The following is a 23,653-nucleotide window of genomic DNA, read 5'->3' on the forward strand; positions in this document are numbered from 1 at the left end:
GGACAATCCTGCGCCGGCCAATGGCGGGGCTGTCTGGCTCGGAAACTCGGAATTCTCCGACGGCCGGAACGATTCCGTAACCCAAAGGAGGAAGTCCATGCGGTTTATCGATAAGCCGATAAGATCACGTGCATATCGACGTTGCATTCGAATCATCAATTCCAATCTATCTCAATGATGAATCTGGACTCGTCAAATGGTATCATACAAAATCATCACCGCTGTCCAACTCCGGTATCCAAAACGCCATTGGTTCCAGCACTAGGCCGCGTTAAAATATCCGGGTCGTGCTGGGCTTCACCCATAATGGTTTCTCACATCGGTTAGTCTCTCGCCAGCGCTGTATCTTCTCGATATCCCACCCCGCTGACAACTGCACATCAGATGTGAACGGTTTATTCGATCCCAATCGCATCGTCCGGACGAAAATGCAGTGTCCAGCATAGTCGTACGTATACGACAAGCATTCGGAATGGGCGTGACAGGCATCACCACAGGCCTCGAACGAGCTATGCGCCGCCGAATCTGGGGGCTCTTGGAATCCACCCCAGTCGCCATTGTCCCACTCCGGCTTGCGTTCAAAGGTGCCTAATCTTAAATAGTCGAACAGATCCGCATACAAGAGAGGTTTCTACAGGAACACGGAAAATAGTGATTAGCTTGGCCCATGCAAACGGCGGACATACTCAGGCAACATACCGTTCGATCGCGCCGGTTCTCCCATTCCATCAGCCTTTTCATGTCCGACAGTGATGTCTTGTGCATGCTGATGACTGGTTGACACCAGTATGCATGGTCAAAGGGAATCCCATGCAGTGGGTGCGGATTGAACATGGGCCAGAGCCCCGATAACGAGACGCCCTTTTCGTACAAGGCCCAGCCTAGGACAGAATCCCCACAACAGTCCCCCTTCACCACTGCCTCATACTGCTGGCTCAAAGGAGGCTCGCTATACTCCCCATAGGTACCAGCCTTTCGAGAAACCAGCTTCTCCACCGCAGCAGCCGAGAGCACAAACCCGGCGCCGCCATATGCAAACCAGGACCTTTTGTCGTCACTGATGCTTCTGCCCGGGGTCGGAGATCCAAAGTACAAGGGTACAGATGGGTTGAACTGGTCCAACAGTCGGAACAAATTATCCCACACGAAGTAGGTGTCGGACTCGAGAAAGACGAACCACTCCGCCGTGGGATTGATTTCATGCGCGCGTTCCACCATGGGCAAGAATTTGTAGCGATCCAATTCCCAGCCTTGGGTGCTGTTGATGCTGTTATCGCTCTCTCGTCGCAAGGTGTCGTATGCCTCGAAGGCGGAGGTATTGGCTCGGAAGGACTCGGGAAGGGTCGCCAAAATGTTATGGACCGGGTGACCGTTCAGCTCGGCTTCATGATCGGAAACGACGATTAGATTCGAGATGCAACGAGTGACTGTGGACGTTTGGGTGTCGAGACGCTCCGGACTTTCCGACACCCCAATTTTCAACACCACCTGAACTCGGGAGAGCAAGTATGTGGGGAAGGAATTGCAAAAACCGGCATCCTCGATGTCCCCGTTGGTACTGTTATATACCGGGGAGAAGCGGGAAGTGGTCTCCCAATCCCAGAAGTCGGCCTTGTCGGTCGGATTGGCCAGTTGGTGGTACCAGTCGCCTGCTGGGAGCGATGGATGCCGAAATCCGAGTCGGAGGACGGATGAGACGATCAGGACCAAGCCGATGAAGAGGACGATGTTGCCTGTTTTGCGCGAAAGAAACATTTTCCTGGAATGCGATTAGTTCTCCGCATGGGGGAGCATGGATTGTACGTGGATGGGGCCAGGATGGATGAGACTAACGGGATATTAAAGGAGATTCGGTATGTGCATCATTCCGTACCAGACAGAGAGAAAGTCGAATAGAATCGAAAATATATAGATGGGGGGAGGGTACATAGACGTTCGTTGGGGGGAAGACTGGGGAAGAGAATTATCGGCGGCCGACACCAGTCGGACCAAAAGCACGAGGGTCAGGAGGCGAGTCTGCTGAATGACCGCAGGACCCTTCTTTTTCCTCTGGTTCTAGAAGATTAAGGTGCAATAAGCACCGCCGGGCGGCGGTGACGATCACCAGTGGCAGAGATTTACGCCGTGTATGCCGGAAAGAGATGCTCAACCACTCTATACTTCAGGTTTCCGGACATTGGAGATATTGAGACTGAGACTGCTATTCATCTACCTACTCTTTGGAATCCCCCCGGATTCCAGATCTCCAGAAATATCGTGCACTCTACATTCATGTCTCCTCCTGACGCTGGGATCCTCATAAAACAGGATCTAACGACCATCGTCATCTCCACCGTGTCTGCCGCTGCACGAATCACTGCCCTTCCCGATGAAATCATCACCCGCCAATTTTGGTCTGGAACCGTCGCCTCCTTTTTCTCCTGTTGAACAGGCACTGTCACAGTCGCATTGGGGATCGGTGTAGTGACAGTCGACCGTTATTTTCCCTTTTTCCTGAGGATTGGGAGGGGTCTACTCCGTAGAGGAGGAGGAAAAGGGACATCCATCGCACACGCGTTCAACGGCCAGATGACATCAACACTCGGTCAATCCTTGCCGAGTCTGTCTCTCCTCACGTGTCCGGCAGAGCGAACTGTGCAGGATGCTGGGAAGTACGTGCTCCATCCACCGTACCGTCGTTCTCTTCTTGACCGGTTCGATGTACTGCTCAACTGGTGTCATCACGTGACTTCTACCTTCGCCGTATCCATTCGATCTCCAACTGCTGCTCTCTTTCACCCACGGACCTGGATGTCCATCCCATGTAGAAGAACCAGCTTCCTCCTCCTCCATCACTGACCACCAACAACCACCAGGATGGCTTCACGGTCGCTCGCTTTTGCCCATGATCTTCACCCCGAGTCAAACCACCCACGTGGGTGATCGCGCGCCTTCACTGGGTTGAGCCCGTCATTAGCAGCATCACCCAGCCGGTCTGAGTCCCCTCGACGATTCCCCGATAACCTCCCTTCGAATTTCATGTCCACCCTCTACCAAGGATTCATCGACATGATATCGCTGGGACTCGCGTTCCTCTTCACAGGAACCTCGTCCCTGGCCGCTCGCGACTCCTTCTATCCCCCTTTGGACCACACCACCTACATCTCCAATGTCTCTCAAGGCACCTACGGCGGCATCTATTCGGCCCCAGCCCTCCAGCCCAGCCCTCATCGTGAAGGCGACCCCTACAACTATTGTTCCATGCCACATCCACGCGTAGAAACGTACTCCCTTCCGTCTCCCATGGCCAATCACTCCGTCTCGGCACGTCTGGTCTACCTCGAGTATCTCCAGCGCCATCAGCGTCGCACTCCCTACAACATTCTGCCCGGAGGAGAGGTACGCTTGTTCAGAAATGCAACTGTCCCATATGGTTGACACCCCTTAACCCTCCCCTAGAATCAGCCGTACAATTGCGACAACATCAACCCCTATCTGTACGCGGCTTCGTCGCTTGGAGAGGCCGATTCGATTCCCGTCTACGGCCAGGCATACACTGACCCCACGAACCCTTTCCTCGCTTCCTATGTCAATGGCTCCTGCCAATATCCCCAGCTAACCCTGGGCGGTCTTCTAGACGGCTATCGCCACGGTCGGGATCTCTGGGCCGTATACGGCGAGAAGCTCGGGTTGTTACCCCCGACTCCAGACCAGAGTGATCGAAAGGTGTGGTTTCGCTCCAGCTCCTCGGCCCTAACCCAGGGCTCAGCCAGCGGCGTTTTGCACGGGATTTGGCCCGAGCATCGGGGAGGCATCCCCCTCCATCAACAGGCCGCTGGCGTCGACACGGTCGATCGGGGATTCCCCTGTCCCGCGCAGGACGCACTCCTGTCGACCATCCAGTCAACCGCCGAGTGGAGGGAGCATCTGGAAGTGACCGAACCGTTGCGCAACCGATTGGCTGATATGTTCGATGCGACCGATGCCAGCTGGATGTCGACTTTTGATCACTTCTCCGATAATTTCCAGGCGCGCCTGTGCAACGGGTACGACCTCCCGTGTCGGGTAGGCGATGAGGCGACCTGTGCGACGCCGGAGCAAGCGGACGAGGTGTTTCGTGCCGGTGACTGGGAGTGGAACTACTGGTGGCGCCGCAATGCGAACGCGACGCGGTACATCCAACTGGTCGAAGGTTTGTTTATCCGCGAAATTGTGCGGCAACTGGAGGCTGTCCAGCATGGGACATCGAGTGTCGTCTACAGTCATAACTTTGTCCATGATGGGGACATTGGGCCCATTCTTGGGGCATTGGGCATTAAAGCACTGCGATGGCCGGGGATGGGTTCAAACATTGCGTTTGAAGTTTGGTAAGTCTCTTGACTGGGTGGTTGAACCCATGTTAACGCACCCAGGGAAACGTCATCCTCCCAGTTCTACACCAGGGTTTTGTACAGTGGGCATCCGGTGCAGACCCTGCACGGCACCTTGGACTGGATCCCATTGTCGGCTCTAATCGATATGTTGAAGCCATATTGTCCGCAGGACATTATTGCGATGTGCAAAAGCAGTTGATAGATAAATTTAGATATATAACTAGTGCGAATTCCACGCCTATTCGAAGACAAATCAATCTTCGCAGCAGTAGCAATAGGCCCCGTCGGAGCAGCACTGTGGAAATCGCCCATGGCAGCAAACAGCGTGGGAACAAGGAGGCGAACAGATGTAGCAACCTGGCTTGGGTTAGGATGGACCACGTATAGATGATGTGTGAGACTCACGTTCATCGTTCAGCCCAAGCACAGTCTGGTCGCCGTGGTGGGCCTCGACCTTCAGGTCTCGTTTGGTGTTGGGGCTCATATCTCCTCATGTTAGATTTCCGAGGTACATGTAGCTGGTGGTGCATACTTGTTATATGATACTCCGCTCCAGTAACGCAGAGACCCAAACCCAAAGTAAATATGGCAAACGCTCTCATGTCGTACGAGGAATGCTACGATAGGCGATGTGTCACTTTAGTAGGATTGAGAAAAAGACCGAGATGCTGTCCCTCATATACATCTGGCGGATGGGTTTGGCCGAGTCAGCTGCAGTCATCAGCTGCGCGACGATATCCTCACCTGACGGTCTCCTAAGTCTCCCACATTCTGATGCTCACTTGAGGTATATTTGATACATTTTGCTTTTTATACGATAATCCCTTAAGTAAATACGTTGGCTTTCTCGTCGGGTAACTAACTGTCCATTGATTACGCCCACTTCGTGCTGCTGGTCCTACACGAGGCATCTCGGCAGATTTGTGATTTGAGAAAAGCCCGACCGCAGAGGAAAGTAGGGCATCATTATTAAATGATATGGATCTTAGTCTATAATAAACAGCAGGATCCAGTTGTGCCGTCGTTCTTTGGATGGACATCATAGCAGCGACGTCACCCGCAACCATGTCGGGATTAACCACATTATGTGATTCCGGTGTAATGTATATGTAGATACGTCAGAAAATACAGCTTTCTTAAATAGTTGCGCAGTATACATCTAGCCCAGGGCAGTTCAGCCAGACTAGTCGCTTTGGTGTAGACATCTAATTCCTGCATCATTTCCAAATCTCTGCGATTGCATATTCGCCATTGGCTTCAAATTCTGGGGACTATAACTATAATAAGATGATTTCAATGGTGGTCATCCCCGAGTCATCTCTCGACCTCGAGGTCATACTGTCATCAAGGATGGCCTCAAGTTCTTTGAGTCCCACGCACAGGAAAGAAGAGCTATGAAATACCCAACATATCCCAGCGATTTAAGCAGCTCACCATCCTAGAATAAGGTCTTGAGCGCGATATAGCGATGTTGCTAGGTCCACGTCGTCCGCGAGGGCGAGCAGCGCTCCTGTGTTCGCGCAGGTCACCGCTTCCTTTCTACTTGCTTGTCGTGGGTCTAGTGCTTTTTATTGTCCATTGCGCTGTCAATGTGTTCGACTATATCACGGATTCTCTACTCTTTGACGGCTTTCTGTTTTCTGCTGAGATTGTCCTACGCCCAGGAGACTTCGTCGACCCGACGCGACAAAGAAAATACCCAGAGGAAGCAGAAGGTCCATCATTCTTAGAACCAGAGTCGAAAGGAATCTCCCACGATGTCCGGTAGGTTTGGGCATGCAGGCTATCACGTCCCCTTTGCGGACACTTCTAATCTCAACTGAGCCCAGCAACGAGAAATTCTACCTAGGAGGAACGCTATCCTTGACCACGCAGGGCGAGCCCTTCGGACCATTCCCCTCTCCCATCGTCTATGACCCTTATCCGGCCTACAACTCCAAAGAGTGGAAGCGCAAATGGAAAGGCCATTTCTATCCTTGTCGTGGCCCTCGCGGCACATATCTTGATCGTACGATTCCAGAGGACATGGTATCTGCTTATCTGGGAACCCAAAGAGGTAACACATGCATCCAATATCAAACTGTCGAAGGCATACTGATATCCGGAGACTTTCCCTTCCCTATTTTTGGCTCATATGATTCAATCGGGCTCGATGGAAACGTTTGTTTTGATCGATACTCTCGGTATGGGGCGTATGGCTACGGCGTGGACGCACTTGACGGCTCAGGCTTCCAGCCCTCGGTGAATATTTCATGGGATGATGTTGACTGGGCCAGCTTGCAATCTAACTGTCTTGAGAAGAATGCCAAAAGATACAAGGAGGATCAGACAAAGCCGCGTTCGACCTCGCACCCACTCACCCAGACAGCTTCCACGCCAGAAAACCCGTCTTGGATGCATTCTTCCGCCCCGAAATCTGGACCACAGTACAAAGCACGGTCTGCGGTTCTCATCCGCGCTTGGCATACTATTCAGTGGACGTCTAATCACCTCCAGTATCTCCGATCCCTCATCATGGAACTATCTCTACACTCGGGGGCAGAATACGAGGTGTTCCTGCTAGTTGATGTGAAAGATGACTTTCTCCCCATTTTCTCAGATGCAAGCACTGTTCACCAGCTGAAGGACGTGCATATTCCTCCAGAATTTCGAAACATAACAGTATTCTTTAATAATAAGCTGTTGGATGGATGGTACCCATTACTCGAGGAACACAGGTATTCTGACCCGACTCACCGTCCTATCACTTGCGTTCTGACGAAATATAGGCCGATGTACCAACATCTCCAGCCGGTGCAGATCTTCTCTCAGTTATATCCAGACTTCGACTACTACTGGCAGTTTGAGATGGACGCACGGAACACCGGGCATATGTACCACTTCCTCGACCGCGCGGTGGAGTTTGCCAAACAACAGCCACGAAAATACCTTTGGGAGCGCAATGCGTACTTCTACACTCCTGGGTCGCACGGCGGATGGGAACAGTTCAAGGACATGGTCAACCAGACAATGGTAGGTCGACCGAGTATCTGGGGGCCGGTTCCTGCGAGGGGCGTCGTCCCCACTGGTCCCATGCCGCCGGTGTCGTCCCCCGAGGAGGACAATTATGAATGGGGGGTGGGCGAGGAAGCAGACCTCATTACCTTCCTCCCGATCTTCGACCCCAGCCAGACGACCTGGACTTTCCCAAATACGCTATACAATCTGCCTTTAGAGACCCCTCGGCGGGCGTCTCCCGTCACCATGTGGCGGATGTCAAAGCGATTGTTGGATTTGATGCATCGGGACCAAGCCACTGAGGGTATCGGTCTTGCATCAGAGATGTCTGGTCCGACGTGGGCGCTCTGGCACGGGTTCAAGGCCGTCCATGTACCGCACCCGATGTATGTGGATGGAAAATGGACAGCAAGGGAATTGGCCCGGATCTATAATCCCGGACAGCCAGAGAAGATCAACGGTGGACCGCACAGCGTCTGGAACTGGAACCACATGGTGGACCGGATTATGTATCGACTATCCTACATGTTTACAACGCAGACCGCAGAGGATCTCTTCCGGCGGTGGTTGGGTTACCCGCCAGATCCTAATGAGCATAATGACGGGCGAGTGGTAAGGCAGGCGCTCCCAGATTGATGCGACGACTAACCGAGCTGGCTCATAGCACCAGGATCCATGGGGTTTGTCCTGGTACGACGGAGGGTATCTGGTATCTTCCCACTTCCTTTCCCTCTGATCCCGACATCTTGCTGACTCCTCCAGAACGAGGAAGCCTACGGTCGTCTGTGTTTCCCGCCCATGTTCCTCCACACAATCAAGAACACAGAGCCTGAGAAGGGCCCCGACATGGCGGTTCCAGTATAAGGGCAATCATGAGGAAATGTGTAGAATACCATCTATTGACACAATGGCATGCCGGGAATGCTAGATAGTCCTGGTTAGCGATGAATGCAGTGATTGGCCCCCATCCCTATCTCCTCCGGCTTTGATTAGAAATGCGGATCCGCCATCTTCCACCCGCTTGATAATCCTCTGCCCCAGATGATTTTCTGTTTTCGACTGCATCCAGGGACTGTAAATCCCCATATCGATCATCATGGCTCCAGAAGAACAGCTTCCAGCACAGATTGAGGAGGCGTCGCCGTCCGAGACGACTCCGCTCCTGGAACGGTCGCCAGTCGAGGAAGATGAGAGCAGCCCGGTTTCATTCCTCCGGGGTCTCACTATAGTCGCATCTACGGGGCTTTTGCTTTTTATCCAAGGTATCTAACCAAGTGTCGGCGATGCCGAATCACTCGAAACTGAACCCATTGCAGCCACCAACATGTCGATGATGACCACGGCGCAATCCGACATTGCAGCCGATTTAGACGCCTTTTCCGAAACCACCTGGTTCAATTCGGCGTATCTGGTATATCCTCTGAGACCATACCAAATTACTGGCTGACATTTGCGCAGATTGCAGCGTCAAGCGTCACGCCTCTTGCGGGGCGTCTCTCTCAGATCTTCACCCCCCGGGTGCATATTCTCTTCTCCTGCATCGTTCTTGCAATTGGACTGTTTATTACGGCGGGTGCTCAGAGTCTACCTGTCTTCCTGCTCGGACGGGCCATCAGTGGGTGTGGAAGCGGCGGCCTGATGGTCACCGCTATCATTCTGGCGCTTGATCTTGCCAGCAAAAAACGCCGAGGATTGTTCATCGGATTGATCAATGTTGGAATGACAACGGGTGTCTCTTCCGGTGCAGTGTTAGCCGGTCTTCTGGCTCCGTCCTTTGGATGGGTATGCCCTATGCCGATGGATTCTGATGATCCTGGGTGTCTCACTGACGGGGTATGTAGCGTATCATTTTCTGGACCCAGGCCCCTGTGGCGTTACTTCTCGGTCCCATCCAATTTCTAGCCATTCCTGCCCAAGAGGGTCGATCGGGAATCTCCTCTGACCGTTTCTTGCTACGAAAATTGGCGACTGTCGACTATGCTGGCGCATTATCTTTGGTAAGAGGCGTCAACCCATCTCACAATCAAACTAATCACCTCTAGGCCGCCTCTGTGTTCTTACTGCTCTTCAGTCTGTCTTCTCCGGAGATCACATTTACGCCGATACTCCTTTGCATCGTCGTATTCGCTGGGTTCCTCGTGATTGAATCCAGATTCGCCTCTGAACCAATCATCCCAACGGAGGTCCTCAAAACCCGGAGCGTCCTGTTGACCTGTCTGGCGGGGCTCATTTCCATGATGGCTCGCTGGTCGGTTCTTTTCTTCTCCCCTGTCTACGCTATGGTCGTCCGTGACTGGTCACCCGCTTCGGCAGGGCTGATCCTGGTGCCCACAAACGCCGGGTTCGGACTCGGCGGGCTATTGGTTGGATGGATACACATCCGCAAAGCCGGCAGTTACTACTTGTAAGTGACACCACACCTGTTGATCAGCACGCGCTCACCCACCTGTTACAGATCCTGCCTGGCAGTGTTTCTGCTGTTCGCCCTGGCCAACCTGGTCCTGTGTCTCCTGTCGACTCCGTCGTCTCCTGCGGTGGCTTATCTGTGCACCACCTTCCTGAACGGGCTCTCCATCGGCGCATTGATGAATTACAGTCTGTCTCATCTACTCCATCTTACCAAACCAGAAGTCCACTATGTCGTGAGCGCGCTAATAGGCATGGCGCGAGGATTCGCAGGGAGCTTCGGCTCGGCCGTGGGTGGGGGTTTCTTCCAACGTGAACTGAAGCAGAACCTTGAACGGGGTTTCGCGGTGCATGATGTTCCGCAGAAAGACGAGCTGATCCGAAAACTCCTAGGAAGCCCTGCGTTGGTGAAGACCTTGTCTGGAGTCGAACGAGCAGTCGCCGTCCAGAGCTATGAACAGGCGGTTAAAATGCTCTTGCTGGGGAGCTGTGTTCTCGCACTCATTGCTACAGTTGCTCAGGCGGGAACTGGTTGGAGACGACAGTATTAGGCTTTGACATCAATGTGTCCGTAGTTTAATGGCACGTCTTCTGTATGCATATGTTTTTTATTCAAGGTTTCAAAGGGATCCGTAGAATACAAATTTCAATATGGGCGAAGGCTGTAGTATGTCCTTGTATTCCATCACAAAGAAATAGACGAAAGAGATATCAGATTACCCTTTTACATAGTTCGCGAGCTGGATGGGATCTTCACTTCTCCTTATATACAATCGTATGAGTTAGATAGTCCCCAGGTTTTTCAGTGAATTTCCCAGTTCATTCAAAGACCACGCAGTCTTCGACTCGATTATCAAGAAGTGTTCTTCCGGCTGGATGCTGTGGGGCTTCTGCTATTGCCTGCTTTATTTACATAAAGACGTGATTTAATGGTTTCAACTTAGACGTTGAGCTAGTGGATATGCACGTATGGCGTACTGATCTGGGATGTTTCCATCAGTAGCGTCAGCCCCATAGCTTTTCTCCTAGCGCCAAAATAGAAAACGTCTACATCTCCCGTGCCTTCAATCACATCATGCGACATCTTTTCGCGTCCGTCTGAGCGATGGGAACTTCCCGATCTCTGGCCGGGGGTTACGCCTATTGTGTTGCGACAATCCTTCTACATCTTGCTCAGACAGCACTCTCATGGAGTGACCATGGGATACCGGAGACAACACCCTCGGTACACAAATCGACTTATGGTCTTATCACAAGGTCAAACACACTACGCGTAATGCCTCTTGGTGCATCTATCACAGCTGGCTACCACTCGACTGACGGAAATGGTTATCGAAAGTGGCTGCGGGATGAGCTTGAGGATGAGGGCTGGGAGGTGGACATGGTGGGCAGCCAGCAAAACGGCACCATGCAAGACAATGTAGCAACCCTTCCCACTTTCTAAGCAGGCATTTGTTGATGCGCCGCAGGACCATGAAGGCCACATTGGCTTCCGGATCGACCAAATTGCAGCTGTCGCTGAGAAATCATTACATCTCCAGCCAAATGTGATTCTTCTGAAGTGGGTGCTCACATAGACGCTTGTTGTCTTGCCGATCGTTTCCATAGTAACAAAACCCGAATCGCAGCGTCGGCACCAACGACGCCCTTCAGGATTACCAAGTCGACACAGCTGGGGACCGAATCAATGCCTTGATGGTTCGTTTATTGGAGGCACTCCCTGACGCGACGGTCATCCTCTCCACTCTCCTGCCCAACACGGTCACGCCAGCTCACGTCAACACGATTAACGAGCAATATCGGAAGATCGCCGTGCAGCGTGATGCAGACGGGGAGCGCATTGTTCTAGCAGACATGGACCGGTGGATTCGATCGAGTGAGATGGCAGATGATGGCATTCATCCGACTGATCACGGATACCAGGACATGGCCTGGGTTTGGTCGGTAGCCATCAAAGACGCCCGAGAGAAGCGAATGATCCAGTCGCCAAGTGTGTCTCAGTATCGGGCGGTCACCCCTGTTTCGACTAGTGATGGTCTCCGCCGCTTTCAAGAAGGCAACTGTCTTCTTCCTCTGGTGGTGGCATTGCAGCTGGGAATCGGATTTTGATGCTCAGCAGGAGTTTAACGAGTGGAATATACATGGATTTATGAATGACTCCGGTTATATGCAGGTAGAGTACGTAGTAACATGCCTATCTATAGAGGGTATCTCGATGCCTTCGTGCCTTGGTGCCTTGGTGCCTGACCGCCTTGTTCCTTCTTCGCACCAACAGAATTCCTCGTTGCCTTTTACTTCTGCCTTCATCGACACTCCCCACCATCACATATACCTATTAGTTCGTCACACCCTGCAACCCACTATGCCCCGCGCAGTACGAGGTATGATTCTTGTCCATGCGCATTTGCCACAAATCTGATTGTTCTGCGCCCAGGTGTTCTGATCGAGTGCGATCCGTCCGTCAAGGCCATCATCCTCAAATATGACGAGGAAAGACACGACTACATCGTGGAGGATCTCGATGATGACCGTCATCTGGTGATCAAGGAGAGCCAGTTGCAGAATTTGAAAGCCCGACTTGGCAGGGTAGGCAATTCCACAGCTTCCGGTGCCAATCCATTTGTTGACGACCTCTAGGAGTTGGACGAGAAGGTTATGCAGCCCGACGAATCCGAGTCCGAATAATCACGTCAGTCCATGCATCCTGCGACTGCGGTCATTCCCTCTAGCTGTTTCCTACCTATCCATCCCTCGATCCCTCCGAAGCGCGACAATCGAATCACGATGACGCAACAGTGGCCATGTCAACATAACAGCTTGGTCATGGCACCATCAGGAGATGCTGGAATATTCTTCTGCGGAATACGGAGAGGGATGTGGAAGAGTGACTGGTTACGCAGATTGCAGGAGGATCGGATGAACCAACCAGGTCGAATGAACTGGAATAACGGGAATGCCTGTGAAACCTCTTCCTTTCCAGCGACTCCATGGTGAACGGCATTTGACGTAATTGCCGACGAATAGTCAATTTCCACCGCAACTATCATCCATGGCATCTGGCTGTCTCATGCGGAGAAATATCGATCACGTGATCTGATCGAACCGCCCAGAAGCTACGGGCGAGCCCGAGTGCCTTCATCCAAGCTCCAGTTGCTTCACGAGCTCTCCAGCCCTTGCCACGGAGCACGTCATAGCTGTCTCCAGGAGCTTCTCGAATTATACCTCCAGGGTATATATACGGCCTTCGGGCATGCTCTTCGAAACATCAGTCTGAACAGAAATCAATCAAGATTCCAAGCAGCTTCACTTGATACAAACCAAGCATTTGCAATATAACTCTCATATCTTATCAAACCTTACCGACATAAGCATACCACAATGTCTCTCTTCCGCACCTTCCCCAACACAGGCGACTTCTCGCCTCTCTTCCGCCTCCTGGACGACTACGATGTCCATCGTTCCAATAGGGGCCTGTCCACCACCACTCGCTCCTTCGCGCCCCGTTTCGACGTGCGCGAGGCCAACGATGCCTACTACCTCGACGGTGAACTGCCCGGCATCGCGCAGAAGGACGTCGACATTGAGTTTACCGACCACCAGACTCTTGTGATCAAGGGCCGCACCGAGCGCGAATACCACACTCCGGAGGGTGGCGAAGAACAGTCCGCTCCCGAAGGCGAGAGCAGCGAGGTGGCCAAGACTGGAGAAAAGCAAGTGACTAAAGCCGGCCGCCCCAAGCACCACTACTGGGTGAGCGAGCGTTCCGTCGGCGAATTCCACCGCACCTTCAGCTTCCCGACCCGCGTCGACCAGGAGAATGTCAAGGCCAGTCTGAAGAATGGCATCCTGTCGGTGGTGGTGCCCAAGGCTAGTGCTCCTACCGGCAAGAAGATTACCATCGAGTAAACGCGATACGAATTGGGACGAGAACTACGACAGTATGGATTGCATTTTCGGAGTTGAGATTGAATTGGGACAACTTGTGAATTGCGATTGTGGGGGACACAGTATTCTAATAATGTACTAATCATAGTCGTCTTGGCTTAATGAATCTGTCTATTCTGCTCTTATAATCGATCGTTCTTGTAGATGTCTCGTAGATGTCATGATCCCATCCGATGCCTCACCAGAAGCACGCGGAATAACCTTAATGCTGCTTCTCTCCGTAGTCAACGTCGATTCCTGCTGTAGAGGTATACTTACTCGTCGCAGGGATACGCCATAGTGAAACGAAAGCAACGTCCCTCATGCTGGCTGTCTCGAAGACAAGACATGATCGTCAATAAATGCGCTAGTCACGGCCTCATCTCCGCATCAGCCCTGTTCAATAGGCGGAAAAACAAGATAGACTACGGCAGTCTCCTGTGGGGGGTTTTGGTAAATAGATTAATCCCCGCGCCGTGGGAGCTGTAGCCCTGAAGACTCCAGTGATCGACAATATCCTGATGCATGTCAGAAGCTCCGCTGGTCCGACACTCAAAGTCTTGTCTGTGTTGGAAGTGTCTCATCTAGAGGCTCGGCGTATGATCCCCCAACAAGGGCACATTTTCCACGTATGAATATCGATTCTTGCATTCCGAGGGAGTATATATACCTGCCTAGGGAAATGCCGAAAGTATTTACAAACGTCCAGTTCTGTCAAATTTAACCCAGTGTCAGACTGATACCTCTTTTTCCTGTTGTTGACGCCTTCATCCCCTACCACCTCCACAATGAAGTCAACTCTCTTGCCGCTGTGTCTTCTCCCCGGCTCCCTGGCAGCAACCCTCTACCTGGCCGGTGATTCCACCATGGCCGCCGGTGGCGGAGGATCTGGCACCGACGGTACGTGCTCCTCCGATGCATCATTAGGCCTCTAGTAACATCGCGACAGGCTGGGGCCAATACGTCGCCTCGGATGTCTCTGTGACCGTCTCCAACAAAGCGATTGGCGGTCGCAGCGCTCGTTCGTATACCCGCGAAGGCCGATTCCAGGCCATCGCCGACGTCCTGCAGGCGGGCGACTACGTCGTGATCGAATTCGGTCATAACGACGGCGGTTCCCTATCCACCGACAACGGACGCACCGATTGCTCCGGCACCGGCAACGAGACGTGCCAGACCGTCTACAACGGTGTGGCGGAAACTGTGCTCACCTTCCCGGCATATCTGGAAAACGCGTCAAAGCTGTTCCGGGCCAAGGGCGCACATGTGCTCATCTCCAGCCAGACACCCAACAATCCCTGGGAAACAGGCTCCTTTGTCTATTCGCCGTCCCGGTTCGTTGGGTACGCCAAGTTGGCGGCGCAAGTGGCCGGCGTGGACTATGTAGATCACGGCGCCTATGTGGCGGACATCTTCGAGACACTGGGCGCCAGCACCGTTGACTCGTACTTCCCCAATGATCACACGCACACCAGTGCTGCGGGAGCGGAGGTAGTTGCGAATGCGTTTTTCAAGGCCGTCACCTGCAGCAATGTCGCACTGAAGAGTGTCTTAACCACGACTGATTTCGAGGGCGAGTGCCTGTGACTGATGGGTCGGGAATCCTATCTTCAAGCCTTTGAAGATGTGCGGAGCCATGTGTATGTCGGGTAACAGGTAGTCCCAATGGCAGTACGGACAGACCAAGAAACATTATGAAATTCCGATAGAATATGCATTAGTAGTATTGCAGGTGGGTCATAGAATTCATCATCGTATCAAGCAGTAAGTAATCCCAGCTCTTCCAGCGTCTTCTTCACAATCACACGGTTCGACACGCGCTGGTAATACTGAGACAAATTGGGGTATATCTTTCCTGAGAGGGAGCCACGTTCCTGTACAATCTCCCGCAAGACGGGCCAAAGAGCACAATCATCAATGCTCAAGGAGGCGCCGCCGAGATAACACTGTTCTTCCAAGGCATCTTCCCACGTCTCAAAGGCGTCGGGGACGCCCCGATCGCGTCGCTCCTGGTGCTCCCGCCATTCCTGCAGTAACTCATCAATCTCCGCGATCTGGGCGCCGCCTTGCAGTGGCGGCGCGCCGGGTCGACTCGCTGCGGGGAAGTGCTGCACTAGATGGTTCATGATGTTGATGTCACCAGCGACTTCAGTACCATTCGGTTCAATATACAGCGGCAGGGTGTCGCTTCTCTTTTGGGCTGTACCCCTGTCCGTGGGCGGTATTATTTCATATCGAAGGCAGTTTTCAGCCAAGCTAAGGAGCACCCGGAGGTTAGCCACGGGTTCGAGGCCGAGAACGACCTTGATGGTCATTGCGGTCACAAAGTTGACCACGTCAAAACCGTCGCCATAGACCGCATCCCAGTTGAAGTCACTGGACCGATTCTCCTCGCCGAAAGCGCGGATCATGCGTTCCGTTTCTGCGGGATCACCATGGATCACCGCGTTGGCATTCTGCTGCTGCTTGGATACAGCACCCTGGCCCCAAATGGTACTACCGGTGGAGTCTAAGAAGGTCCCAATGTGTCTGAAGGTAAGGGAGATTCGCTCGCCGTTATATGCACGTTCTTCAACGGTCTTTTCCGACGCTGGTCGCTTGTCCGGTCGAATACCGTGGAGCCACCGCATGTTGGTCTTTTCGCCGAGAACAAACATAGACTCGTGGGGCATGGGAATCCGTTGGGTTAAGCGACTTGCATCACCCTCCTCCGAGTCTTTCCCTTTCGTGCGAAGAGTCATCACGCGCTGGGCGCCCAAGCTGACATTGCAAATTGACGAACCGCGAACTATATCAAGCGTCTTGTCTGAATGCTCTGAAATCCGGTCTTCTCCATCTCGGTATAACTGGATGAGGACATGGTTCAACGGATGCCGAAGGATGGACTGCACAATGTGGCGGACGCGGTTGACGGTGGTGGTGAACTGCTGCAAGGGTGGTGATTCATCCGCCGGATGACGATATATCGGAATTGAACCATCGGGCAAGACTTCTCCCTGAACGGCCACGAGGCGGGGCACCTCCCCAGACATATGATACATCTTTTGCCAAGCGACCTCTTTGCGGATTTCTTCGAATGCATCGTCGGGAAGGTCAAGATCATGGACAATGCGCGAGTCTCCTTCCCCGATTTTATCTCCGGGTTTGCAGATATCCTGGGACTGTTTGGATCTGCCAGTGCGCCGGTGTGATGGACGGGAAGATGACTCAGGCTTTTGATCAGGGCGTTTCGATCGACGCACCCTCACGCGCATCTTGTTTTCTGACGGCGCCTGGGAGGGACCAGGGGAGCCCGATGTATGACGCCCGTGGGCACGGGTCAACTGAGCCAGTTCCAACAAATCGCCGTCTTCGTCATCAGAGTAAGCCGATAAGATGCTATCCAGCGTACGACGCGTACCTTGGCTCTCTGGTCGGTCGGGTTCTTCCGTCCTCGATTTGGATTTTCGAGTTCGCTTGAAGTCCAGATCGTCCATGACGCCTTCGATACCAGCCGGAGTTACTGAGCGGGGAACGCTGAGGCCCCCCTCCCGTGCGATGGCATCCGTCTCTTGCCAGTCCAGTTCCTCGAAGAGCTCCACGGTGGTGATACCATTGGCACCGAAGATGTCAGCCATGCGACGCATAGCTTCTTCATGGCGCGCAAAGCTGCGAAAACCAAGACAATCCTCGATCAGATTGACGGAGAAGCCGTGGCGGACGGCATCGAGCGCGGTCGCATAGACGGAAATGTTGGAGAGGGAGCCGCAGAGATAGAGTTCGGTGATGAAGCGAGTGCGAAAGGAGAGGATGAGGCTTTGGTTCTGGAGAGCGGAATATTCGGATTTGTCGATGACGGTGTCGGATTCCACGTCGATCGCAGATAATATGGGAGCGGGAAACTGGGCTCCAGGAGACTGTGGTCGACAACATTGCGGATGGTTGGTGGACAGAAAGGCTTCAGCATCCATGGGACTGTGGGATTCGGATGCTCGAGCGGTGTCGCGGGTCTGACCGAGGATGACTAGCTCTTGCGCATCGGGCCCGATGAGTGCGCGGCGCGACTCATAGTGGGAGCGCACCCAGATGACGTCCCCGTTGCGACGAAAGGCACTGGCCAATTGTGGCAGCGATTCTATGAATTCTGCGGTGTTGGGGACATGGAGAGCGCCGGAGGATCGCAGAAAATCATTCTGAAAGTCCAAGAGGAGGAGAGCTTTCCGGGTCTGGATGGTGGGCAGATCGGCGAACTGGGCTAGGAAATTCATTCTTCTGCGATGCACATGGTAAAAGGAGAGGGGCAGGACGGATGAAAAGGAGATGAACCCCAGGGAAGGGACTGGGGTGGGGGGGGTTAGGTTGGATAGTAGAATGAGAGTAGAAGAGGGTGAGGATGAAGAGAGTAGAAGATGAAGAGGGAAGGGAGAGGAGGAGAGGAGGGGGGGTGGGGAGGAGGAGGAGTGGTGGTGGTGGTGGTTGTGGTGATGGCGGAGGAGAAGAAGAAGAACATAAAGTTGATCGATCAACAATGATTAGGCGATCGACACCTCAGGCCGCCAGGGACAGGACCGATTAGGTAACTCCACCACAACTAACTATGTATATTGGAAGTATACTGAGGCAGGGATCGGCTGTGGTATGGTGGATACCGACATAGACGATTCTCGTCCATGCTCGAGTCGGTTGTATCAAATATAAATTTCTGGATATCTATCGATCTCCGGACTCCGCGCCAGACTAGCGCCCACTGGTCGATCCAAGCATGTCGCATAACGCTAGTCCAAGCCCCAGTACGGAGTACGGAGTAGCTCTACGCAGTATGCATCCCACGCAAAGGTCCTTCCTGATATCGAGGATTGTCTGACAGGAGGACAGACTATACTGAGGACCTCTTTTCTACTGATCCGGTCGAGAAACCTAAGAAAGAAAAAAAAAAAAAAACAGGTTTGGCATACCTATGACCCAGACCAGGACAGAGCATACGGCGTGCATGCGTCTGAAGTGCTGGGCTTCCTAATTTATGAGCATACTCTGTACACTCCGTACTCTTGTCCATAAGAATGACAGTCACCATGCCCATGCCGCAGATAGCATAGCATGGTGGACCTTAGGTAACAGATGGGATATCGTGGTGATGGACCCACGGATGAATGACTGTGGGGTTGATTCCCCAGGTCAGGTCGGTGAGTCACGACTCCGGCGGGAGCTTCGGACAAGAGACAATGCCGAGCTCTTCATTGGACTCGAGGAGATCTCAACAGATGTACGCCGTCCTGCGCACGGAGGAGACATGTCCTGCAGAAGAACTCCCCACGCAGGACGAGATCCCGATTGAGTAAGACGGATAGGGTTGCACCCTACCAGCCAATCACACGCGGGGAGGCCGACATCGGCCGGGGAGCAGACGCACAACTCCGGATCACGTGGCGGCACCTCACCTCGAGTGTGTCACCGCAATCGAGTCGTTTAAATTCATCTTCCCCCCGGCCTCCTTTCTCCATCTTTTCTTCTCTCTTCACTCTCCATCCTCTTCCCAATTCCAATTGTCTTCAATTCCCCTCTCCTCTCCCCCTCTCCCTCACAGAATCCCCCCATCCACACATAATGGCTTCCCGTGGTCTTCCCCGTGCCCTCCGCCTGGCCCGCGTCGCGGCGCCTCGCTCCGTCGTCTCCGCTGCCCTCCCCCGGCCGGCTCTCGCGAAGGCTGCCGCTGCCTCCGCTGCCCGTGTCACTCTTCCCGCTGCCCCCGTTCGCGGTGTCAAGACCATCTCCTTCGCCGATTCCAAGGAGACCGTCTACGAGCGTGCCGACTGGCCCCGTGAGAAGCTCCAGGAGTACTTTAAGAACGACACCCTTGCTCTGATCGGTTATGGCTCCCAGGGTCACGGTCAGGGTCTGAACCTCCGTGACCAGGGTCTCAACGTGATCGTCGGTGTCCGCAAGGATGGTGCTTCCTGGAAGGAGGCCGTCCAGGACGGCTGGGTCCCCGGCAAGAACCTCTTCGACGTCAACACCGCCGTCGAGAAGGGTACCATCATCATGAACCTCCTCTCCGACGCCGCCCAGAGTGAGACCTGGCCCACCCTCAAGCCCATGATCACCAAGGGCAAGACTCTCTACTTCTCCCACGGTTTCTCCCCCGTCTTCAAGGATCTCACCAAGGTCGAGGTCCCCAAGGATGTCGATGTCATCCTGGTCGCCCCCAAGGGCTCCGGCCGTACCGTCCGTACCCTCTTCCGTGAGGGCCGTGGTATCAACTCTTCCGTTGCCGTCTACCAGGATGTCACCGGCCAGGCCAAGGAGAAGGCCATCGCCATGGGTGTCGCCGTCGGCTCCGGCTACCTCTACGAGACCACCTTCGAGAAGGAGGTCTACTCCGACCTCTACGGTGAGCGTGGCTGCCTGATGGGCGGTATCCACGGTATGTTCCTCGCCCAGTACGAGGTTCTCCGGGAGCGCGGCCACTCCCCCTCCGAGGCTTTCAACGAGACCGTCGAGGAGGCCACCCAGTCTCTCTACCCCTTGATCGGCGCCAACGGCATGGACTGGATGTACGCCGCTTGCTCCACCACCGCCCGCCGCGGTGCCATCGACTGGTCCAGCCGCTTCAAGGACAACCTCAAGCCCCTCTTCAACGAGCTCTACGACAGCGTGCGCGACGGCACCGAGACCCAGCGCTCTCTCGACTACAACTCGCAGAAGGACTACCGGGAGAAGTACGAGAAGGAGATGCAGGACATCCGTGATCTCGAGATCTGGCGTGCTGGCAAGGCCGTTCGGTAAGTTGGATCTGTCTTCCGTTTCTGAAGGAACCCTGCTAACGAGAACCAGCTCCCTCCGTCCCGAGAACCAGAAGTAAATTAATGTTTCGCTAAACCTGGATTGGGAAAAGTTATGACTGTATCATGCATTGTCTTTGTTTATATAATCGGAATGAGAAGTGATTTCACCATAATCCAATGTGTCTTGTAGGAAAAATATCCGTTTCCCTCGTGTGTTGGGGACGGACGACTTCCCTCCACATAAATACTCCCCACCCCCCGTTCATCGGGTCCATCCCTATCATCTTCCCTCTCTCCACCACCCACCACCATGACCGATCTCCGGTCGACTGTGGACGCCCTCACTCCCGACGCCGTTCACGCGGCCTACTCACTCATCCAGCCCTACGTGCACCGTACCCCGCTCCTCACCAGCAACACGCTGAACACGATCGCATCAACCCCGCAGACCGCGGAATCGCTCGTCGGCACGCCCTTCGAAGGCCAACCCCCCGCCCAGCCCACCATCCGACTCTTCTTCAAATGCGAGAACTACCAGCGCATCGGCGCCTTCAAAGCGCGGGGCGCCTTTCACGCGTTGCTGCGGTTGATCGCCGAGCGGGGGAAAGACGAGGTCCAGAAGCGAGGAGTCATCACCCATAGTTCTGGTACGCTCCAACCACCTCAATTGCCTCACCCGGCGTGGATCATCCAAGCCTGACAGCCGGTGTAGGGAACCACGCGCAAGCCCTCGCCCTCGCCGCCGCCACCCTCGATATCCCCGCATACATCGTCATGCCGCGCATCAGCACCCCGTCGAAGATCGCGGGGACACGCTCGCACGGCGCACAGGTCGTCTTCAGCGGGTCGACGAGCACCGAGCGCGAGGCCGTTGTCGCGGAGATTCAGGCCCAGACCAATGCGATCCTCGTCCCGCCCTACGACGATTTCAACATTATCTGTGGACAGGGCACGACGGCGCTGGAGCTGGAGGAACAATACCGGACGCTTGTGACGGAGACGCCGCGGCTGAGCGTGCGCGGTTCGGCTGAGGGCCAGGCTCCCGCGCTGGATGCGGTGATCACGCCTGTCGGCGGCGGCGGGCTCAACGCCGGCGTGGCAACCTTCTTTGCGGACAAACGCACGCGGGTCTTTGGTGCGGAGCCAAGTTTCGAGGGGGCGGATGATTGTCGTCGCGGGTTGTTGGCCGGGGAGCGCATCCCCGCGGTAAAGACACTGACGATTGCCGATGGGCTGCGGACGCCAGTGGGCGTGCTCAACTGGGGGGTGATTTCGGATCCGCAGAAGGTCGCCGGGGTATATGCCGTGACGGAAGAGCAGATCACAGCGGCAATGCGGCTGGTGCTGGAGCGGATGAAGGTGGTGGTTGAGCCCAGCGCTGTGGTGGGACTGGCGGTTTGCTTGTTCAACGAGGACTTCCGCCGGATGGTCGAGAAGGAGGCCCCTCAGGGATGGGATGTGGGAGTCGTGTTTAGTGGAGGGAATACCACAGTTGAGGCGATTGGGAAGCTTTTTAGTTGATGGAAGGAGGAATGATAGACGATCATGACGAATAAGCACATACACATGTACACGTCCACAGAATGCAGATGTTCAGTCGACATGTACTCCGTCTCTTCGCACATTAAACGTAAACATTCCCCAGCCCATCTGGTCTAATCGATCTAGCACTCGTCGTGGCCAGTCCTCGCAGCCCCATCCATTCACCCATGCGGAGAACCGTCCGCGCAGGACGACACCATGGCGCATGGCGGCATCACCCTGCGCTTCGGCAACGGTCATGGCCGGCGGGAACGGTCGGACAGCCTCTCGTCGGACCAGAAACCGCACGGTCGGGAACGTGCCCCATGGAGCCGGGAGCGAGGGGCGACATGACGGGAACCGCGACATCGACAGGTGAGGATCATATAGCGTGAAGGGGCCGGGATTCGGATCGCCCAGGCCCGCAGGAGGGGCCGATCTACCGCTCCAAGAGGCTGTGGTGTAGATGATGGCACAGTCGAATCGGCGTTGCAGACGCTTCAGTTCGGCGACCAGGTCCGCATACATCTCTGACAGGTAGAAGCTTTTCTTGTGGTGTCGATCGTGCTCGATGTCCGCGTAGGATCGCCCGATGTCTTCGACGCGGGCTACCTCATCGTGGAGTTTGTCTTGCCAGAAGAAGGCGCTTGCACTGTCGACGACAATTGCATGTAGAGGCCGGGTGGAAGAAAAGTGCCGGGGAAGATCAAGAAGATACGCATCGAGTTGTTGTAGGGTGGCAAGAAGAGACGCGGACGATTGGGGCCGGAAGACATGGAGATGCTGTAGGGAGGTGCTGATGATGGTGTCGATCTCAGGGGATTCAATCGAGTCTTGGTCTGGGAGCTGTCTGCGAATGATCCCCTGGGCGATCACCCGAAGACGCTCGACGTCCAACCGACCGTCGGTGTCTATGAGAACGACGGCGGATTCACGTCCGTCTAGTTGATATTGGTCCCATCGAGAAGGAAGAACCGCCATGGCGGTGAGAAGGCCCAGCAGCTGAGATTTTCCTGCCCCCGACGCCAGGCTGGAGAATTCGATGACGGGGTTCTTCCCACGGGTCAAGGGCTTGTGTTCAGTCGAAGGCATGGTAGGCCCATGCTGGTCTCCCTCTTGAGGCTCCTGACATGATACCGGGTCCTCGGGCAGTGTAGCTTGTCCGTGTGTCTGAGCAGACGTTGGGTGTTGCATCGGCGCAAACACATCCAGCAGCTTGTCGATCTCTTTGAGACCGGTTGATGCATTACGAAAAGAGACTGAAGTCCCATCAGACCAATCTCTCAAGTCGCGCAAGATCTGCAAGCGTCAATTCCGGATGTTCGTGGGAAGATATATGCATGCATACCTCGTCCAGACCCTCCTCGGCGACCTCCCCAAGTAACCTCTCTCCAAGTGTGGCGGCCATCTGCAGGGCAGCCTAGTGGAAATCATGAGTAGTCCATGATGGAACAAACGCAGGATGTGGTTCCGGCGGAGAAGGTTGTAAGAAGGATGTTTGGATTCCCCACCAAGAAGGGACTGACGGACCACGAAATGTAGTTACTACTAGGATGTTGCACCTTTTCAAGCTTAGATTGTTTATAGGTAAGGAAGAAAATACATAGATAAATTATTTCCGAAAATCTTGGGTGTGTATAAAGATCTTTCGACAGATGAACAGCTCGCGATATATATACGGCTGCAATTTGC

General features: G+C 54.1%; 13 protein-coding genes across 13 annotated transcripts; 10 read left to right on the top strand and 3 right to left on the bottom strand.

Moving 5' to 3' along the window:
- Positions 1–73: 73 nt before the first annotated feature.
- On the bottom strand, positions 74–2,016 carry BDV59DRAFT_153131 (glycosyltransferase family 31 protein). The gene is made up of 3 exons (XM_073687380.1): positions 1,834–2,016; positions 700–1,759; positions 74–631 (listed from the first exon to the last, which is right to left on the bottom strand). Exons 2-3 carry the CDS (start codon positions 1,753–1,755, stop codon positions 272–274), a joined length of 1,416 nt encoding a protein of 471 aa, XP_073550063.1. The 5' UTR covers positions 1,756–1,759; positions 1,834–2,016; the 3' UTR covers positions 74–271.
- Positions 2,017–2,435: 419 nt separating this feature from the next.
- Positions 2,436–2,928, top strand: BDV59DRAFT_153148 (uncharacterized protein). The gene has a single exon (XM_073687381.1). It carries the CDS (start codon positions 2,569–2,571, stop codon positions 2,836–2,838), a length of 270 nt encoding a protein of 89 aa, XP_073550064.1. The 5' UTR covers positions 2,436–2,568; the 3' UTR covers positions 2,839–2,928.
- Positions 2,929–4,655, top strand: BDV59DRAFT_153149 (histidine phosphatase superfamily). Its single transcript, XM_073687382.1, has 3 exons — positions 2,929–3,378; positions 3,439–4,346; positions 4,392–4,655. Exons 1-3 carry the CDS (start codon positions 3,019–3,021, stop codon positions 4,549–4,551), a joined length of 1,428 nt encoding a protein of 475 aa, XP_073550065.1. The 5' UTR covers positions 2,929–3,018; the 3' UTR covers positions 4,552–4,655.
- Positions 4,656–5,820: 1,165 nt separating this feature from the next.
- On the top strand, positions 5,821–8,213 carry BDV59DRAFT_211635 (DUF3405 domain-containing protein; the record flags this gene model as incomplete). The annotated part of the gene is made up of 5 exons (XM_073695847.1): positions 5,821–5,904; positions 6,001–6,116; positions 6,182–7,961; positions 8,014–8,058; positions 8,112–8,213. The coding sequence occupies 5 exons, from the start codon at positions 5,821–5,823 to the stop codon at positions 8,211–8,213; spliced, it is 2,127 nt and encodes a 708-aa protein (XP_073550066.1).
- A 119-nt stretch (positions 8,214–8,332) lies between these two features.
- Positions 8,333–10,439, top strand: BDV59DRAFT_173646 (putative MFS multidrug transporter). Its single transcript, XM_073688934.1, has 6 exons — positions 8,333–8,611; positions 8,666–8,760; positions 8,808–9,131; positions 9,191–9,346; positions 9,392–9,753; positions 9,805–10,439. Exons 1-6 carry the CDS (start codon positions 8,446–8,448, stop codon positions 10,304–10,306), a joined length of 1,605 nt encoding a protein of 534 aa, XP_073550067.1. The 5' UTR covers positions 8,333–8,445; the 3' UTR covers positions 10,307–10,439.
- A 592-nt stretch (positions 10,440–11,031) lies between these two features.
- BDV59DRAFT_199974 (SGNH/GDSL hydrolase family protein) lies at positions 11,032–11,864 on the top strand (the record flags this gene model as incomplete). The annotated part of the gene is made up of 3 exons (XM_073693467.1): positions 11,032–11,175; positions 11,225–11,316; positions 11,384–11,864. The coding sequence occupies 3 exons, from the start codon at positions 11,032–11,034 to the stop codon at positions 11,862–11,864; spliced, it is 717 nt and encodes a 238-aa protein (XP_073550068.1).
- Positions 11,865–12,117: 253 nt separating this feature from the next.
- tfb5 (TFIIH complex subunit TFB5) lies at positions 12,118–12,440 on the top strand (the record flags this gene model as incomplete). Its single annotated transcript, XM_073693468.1, has 3 exons — positions 12,118–12,136; positions 12,190–12,341; positions 12,393–12,440. The coding sequence occupies 3 exons, from the start codon at positions 12,118–12,120 to the stop codon at positions 12,438–12,440; spliced, it is 219 nt and encodes a 72-aa protein (XP_073550069.1).
- A 501-nt stretch (positions 12,441–12,941) lies between these two features.
- On the top strand, positions 12,942–14,234 carry BDV59DRAFT_153164 (Hsp20/alpha crystallin family protein). Its single transcript, XM_073687383.1, has one exon. It carries the CDS (start codon positions 13,134–13,136, stop codon positions 13,659–13,661), a length of 528 nt encoding a protein of 175 aa, XP_073550070.1. The 5' UTR covers positions 12,942–13,133; the 3' UTR covers positions 13,662–14,234.
- A 233-nt stretch (positions 14,235–14,467) lies between these two features.
- On the top strand, positions 14,468–15,266 carry BDV59DRAFT_199977 (rhamnogalacturonan acetylesterase RgaE; the record flags this gene model as incomplete). The annotated part of the gene is made up of 2 exons (XM_073693469.1): positions 14,468–14,579; positions 14,629–15,266. The coding sequence occupies 2 exons, from the start codon at positions 14,468–14,470 to the stop codon at positions 15,264–15,266; spliced, it is 750 nt and encodes a 249-aa protein (XP_073550071.1).
- On the bottom strand, positions 15,110–18,204 carry BDV59DRAFT_153184 (isochorismatase family protein family). Its single transcript, XM_073687384.1, has one exon. It carries the CDS (start codon positions 17,924–17,926, stop codon positions 15,437–15,439), a length of 2,490 nt encoding a protein of 829 aa, XP_073550072.1. The 5' UTR covers positions 17,927–18,204; the 3' UTR covers positions 15,110–15,436.
- Positions 18,205–19,262: 1,058 nt separating this feature from the next.
- BDV59DRAFT_191814 (Ketol-acid reductoisomerase) lies at positions 19,263–20,517 on the top strand (the record flags this gene model as incomplete). Its single annotated transcript, XM_073691953.1, has 2 exons — positions 19,263–20,437; positions 20,490–20,517. 2 exons carry the CDS (start codon positions 19,263–19,265, stop codon positions 20,515–20,517), a joined length of 1,203 nt encoding a protein of 400 aa, XP_073550073.1.
- BDV59DRAFT_153330 (threonine/serine dehydratase) lies at positions 20,461–21,997 on the top strand. Its single transcript, XM_073687386.1, has 2 exons — positions 20,461–21,087; positions 21,153–21,997. The coding sequence occupies exons 1-2, from the start codon at positions 20,751–20,753 to the stop codon at positions 21,959–21,961; spliced, it is 1,146 nt and encodes a 381-aa protein (XP_073550074.1). The 5' UTR covers positions 20,461–20,750; the 3' UTR covers positions 21,962–21,997.
- On the bottom strand, positions 21,998–23,430 carry BDV59DRAFT_153305 (putative Rad51 family DNA repair protein). The gene is made up of 2 exons (XM_073687385.1): positions 23,310–23,430; positions 21,998–23,260 (listed from the first exon to the last, which is right to left on the bottom strand). Exons 1-2 carry the CDS (start codon positions 23,367–23,369, stop codon positions 22,034–22,036), a joined length of 1,287 nt encoding a protein of 428 aa, XP_073550075.1. The 5' UTR covers positions 23,370–23,430; the 3' UTR covers positions 21,998–22,033.
- Positions 23,431–23,653: the final 223 nt, after the last annotated feature.

Source organism: Aspergillus ambiguus (assembly GCF_047715705.1).
Source record: "Aspergillus ambiguus strain CBS 117.58 unplaced genomic scaffold BDV59scaffold_7, whole genome shotgun sequence".
Classification (NCBI taxonomy): domain Eukaryota; kingdom Fungi; phylum Ascomycota; class Eurotiomycetes; order Eurotiales; family Aspergillaceae; genus Aspergillus; species Aspergillus ambiguus.

What these genes read in the sequence shown, in the direction of transcription:
- BDV59DRAFT_153131 (XM_073687380.1), bottom strand. Translation starts at nt 1,755, where the DNA reads ATGTTTCTTTCGCGCAAAACAGGCAACATCGTCCTCTTCATCGGCTTG. An exon ending in AGAACCGGCGCGATCGAACG is followed by an intron (nt 632 to 699) that starts GTATGTTGCCTG and finishes GTGTTCCTGTAG; the next exon opens with AAACCTCTCTTGTATGCGGA.
- BDV59DRAFT_153148 (XM_073687381.1), top strand. Translation starts at nt 2,569, where the DNA reads ATGACATCAACACTCGGTCAATCCTTGCCGAGTCTGTCTCTCCTCACG.
- BDV59DRAFT_153149 (XM_073687382.1), top strand. Translation starts at nt 3,019, where the DNA reads ATGTCCACCCTCTACCAAGGATTCATCGACATGATATCGCTGGGACTC. An exon ending in ACATTCTGCCCGGAGGAGAG is followed by an intron (nt 3,379 to 3,438) that starts GTACGCTTGTTC and finishes ACCCTCCCCTAG; the next exon opens with AATCAGCCGTACAATTGCGA. An exon ending in AACATTGCGTTTGAAGTTTG is followed by an intron (nt 4,347 to 4,391) that starts GTAAGTCTCTTG and finishes TAACGCACCCAG; the next exon opens with GGAAACGTCATCCTCCCAGT.
- BDV59DRAFT_173646 (XM_073688934.1), top strand. Translation starts at nt 8,446, where the DNA reads ATGGCTCCAGAAGAACAGCTTCCAGCACAGATTGAGGAGGCGTCGCCG. An exon ending in GCTTTTGCTTTTTATCCAAG is followed by an intron (nt 8,612 to 8,665) that starts GTATCTAACCAA and finishes AACCCATTGCAG; the next exon opens with CCACCAACATGTCGATGATG. An exon ending in ATGCTGGCGCATTATCTTTG is followed by an intron (nt 9,347 to 9,391) that starts GTAAGAGGCGTC and finishes AATCACCTCTAG; the next exon opens with GCCGCCTCTGTGTTCTTACT.
- BDV59DRAFT_153164 (XM_073687383.1), top strand. Translation starts at nt 13,134, where the DNA reads ATGTCTCTCTTCCGCACCTTCCCCAACACAGGCGACTTCTCGCCTCTC.
- BDV59DRAFT_153184 (XM_073687384.1), bottom strand. Translation starts at nt 17,926, where the DNA reads ATGAATTTCCTAGCCCAGTTCGCCGATCTGCCCACCATCCAGACCCGG.
- BDV59DRAFT_153330 (XM_073687386.1), top strand. Translation starts at nt 20,751, where the DNA reads ATGACCGATCTCCGGTCGACTGTGGACGCCCTCACTCCCGACGCCGTT. An exon ending in AGTCATCACCCATAGTTCTG is followed by an intron (nt 21,088 to 21,152) that starts GTACGCTCCAAC and finishes CAGCCGGTGTAG; the next exon opens with GGAACCACGCGCAAGCCCTC.
- BDV59DRAFT_153305 (XM_073687385.1), bottom strand. Translation starts at nt 23,369, where the DNA reads ATGGCCGCCACACTTGGAGAGAGGTTACTTGGGGAGGTCGCCGAGGAG. An exon ending in CCGAGGAGGGTCTGGACGAG is followed by an intron (nt 23,261 to 23,309) that starts GTATGCATGCAT and finishes TGACGCTTGCAG; the next exon opens with ATCTTGCGCGACTTGAGAGA.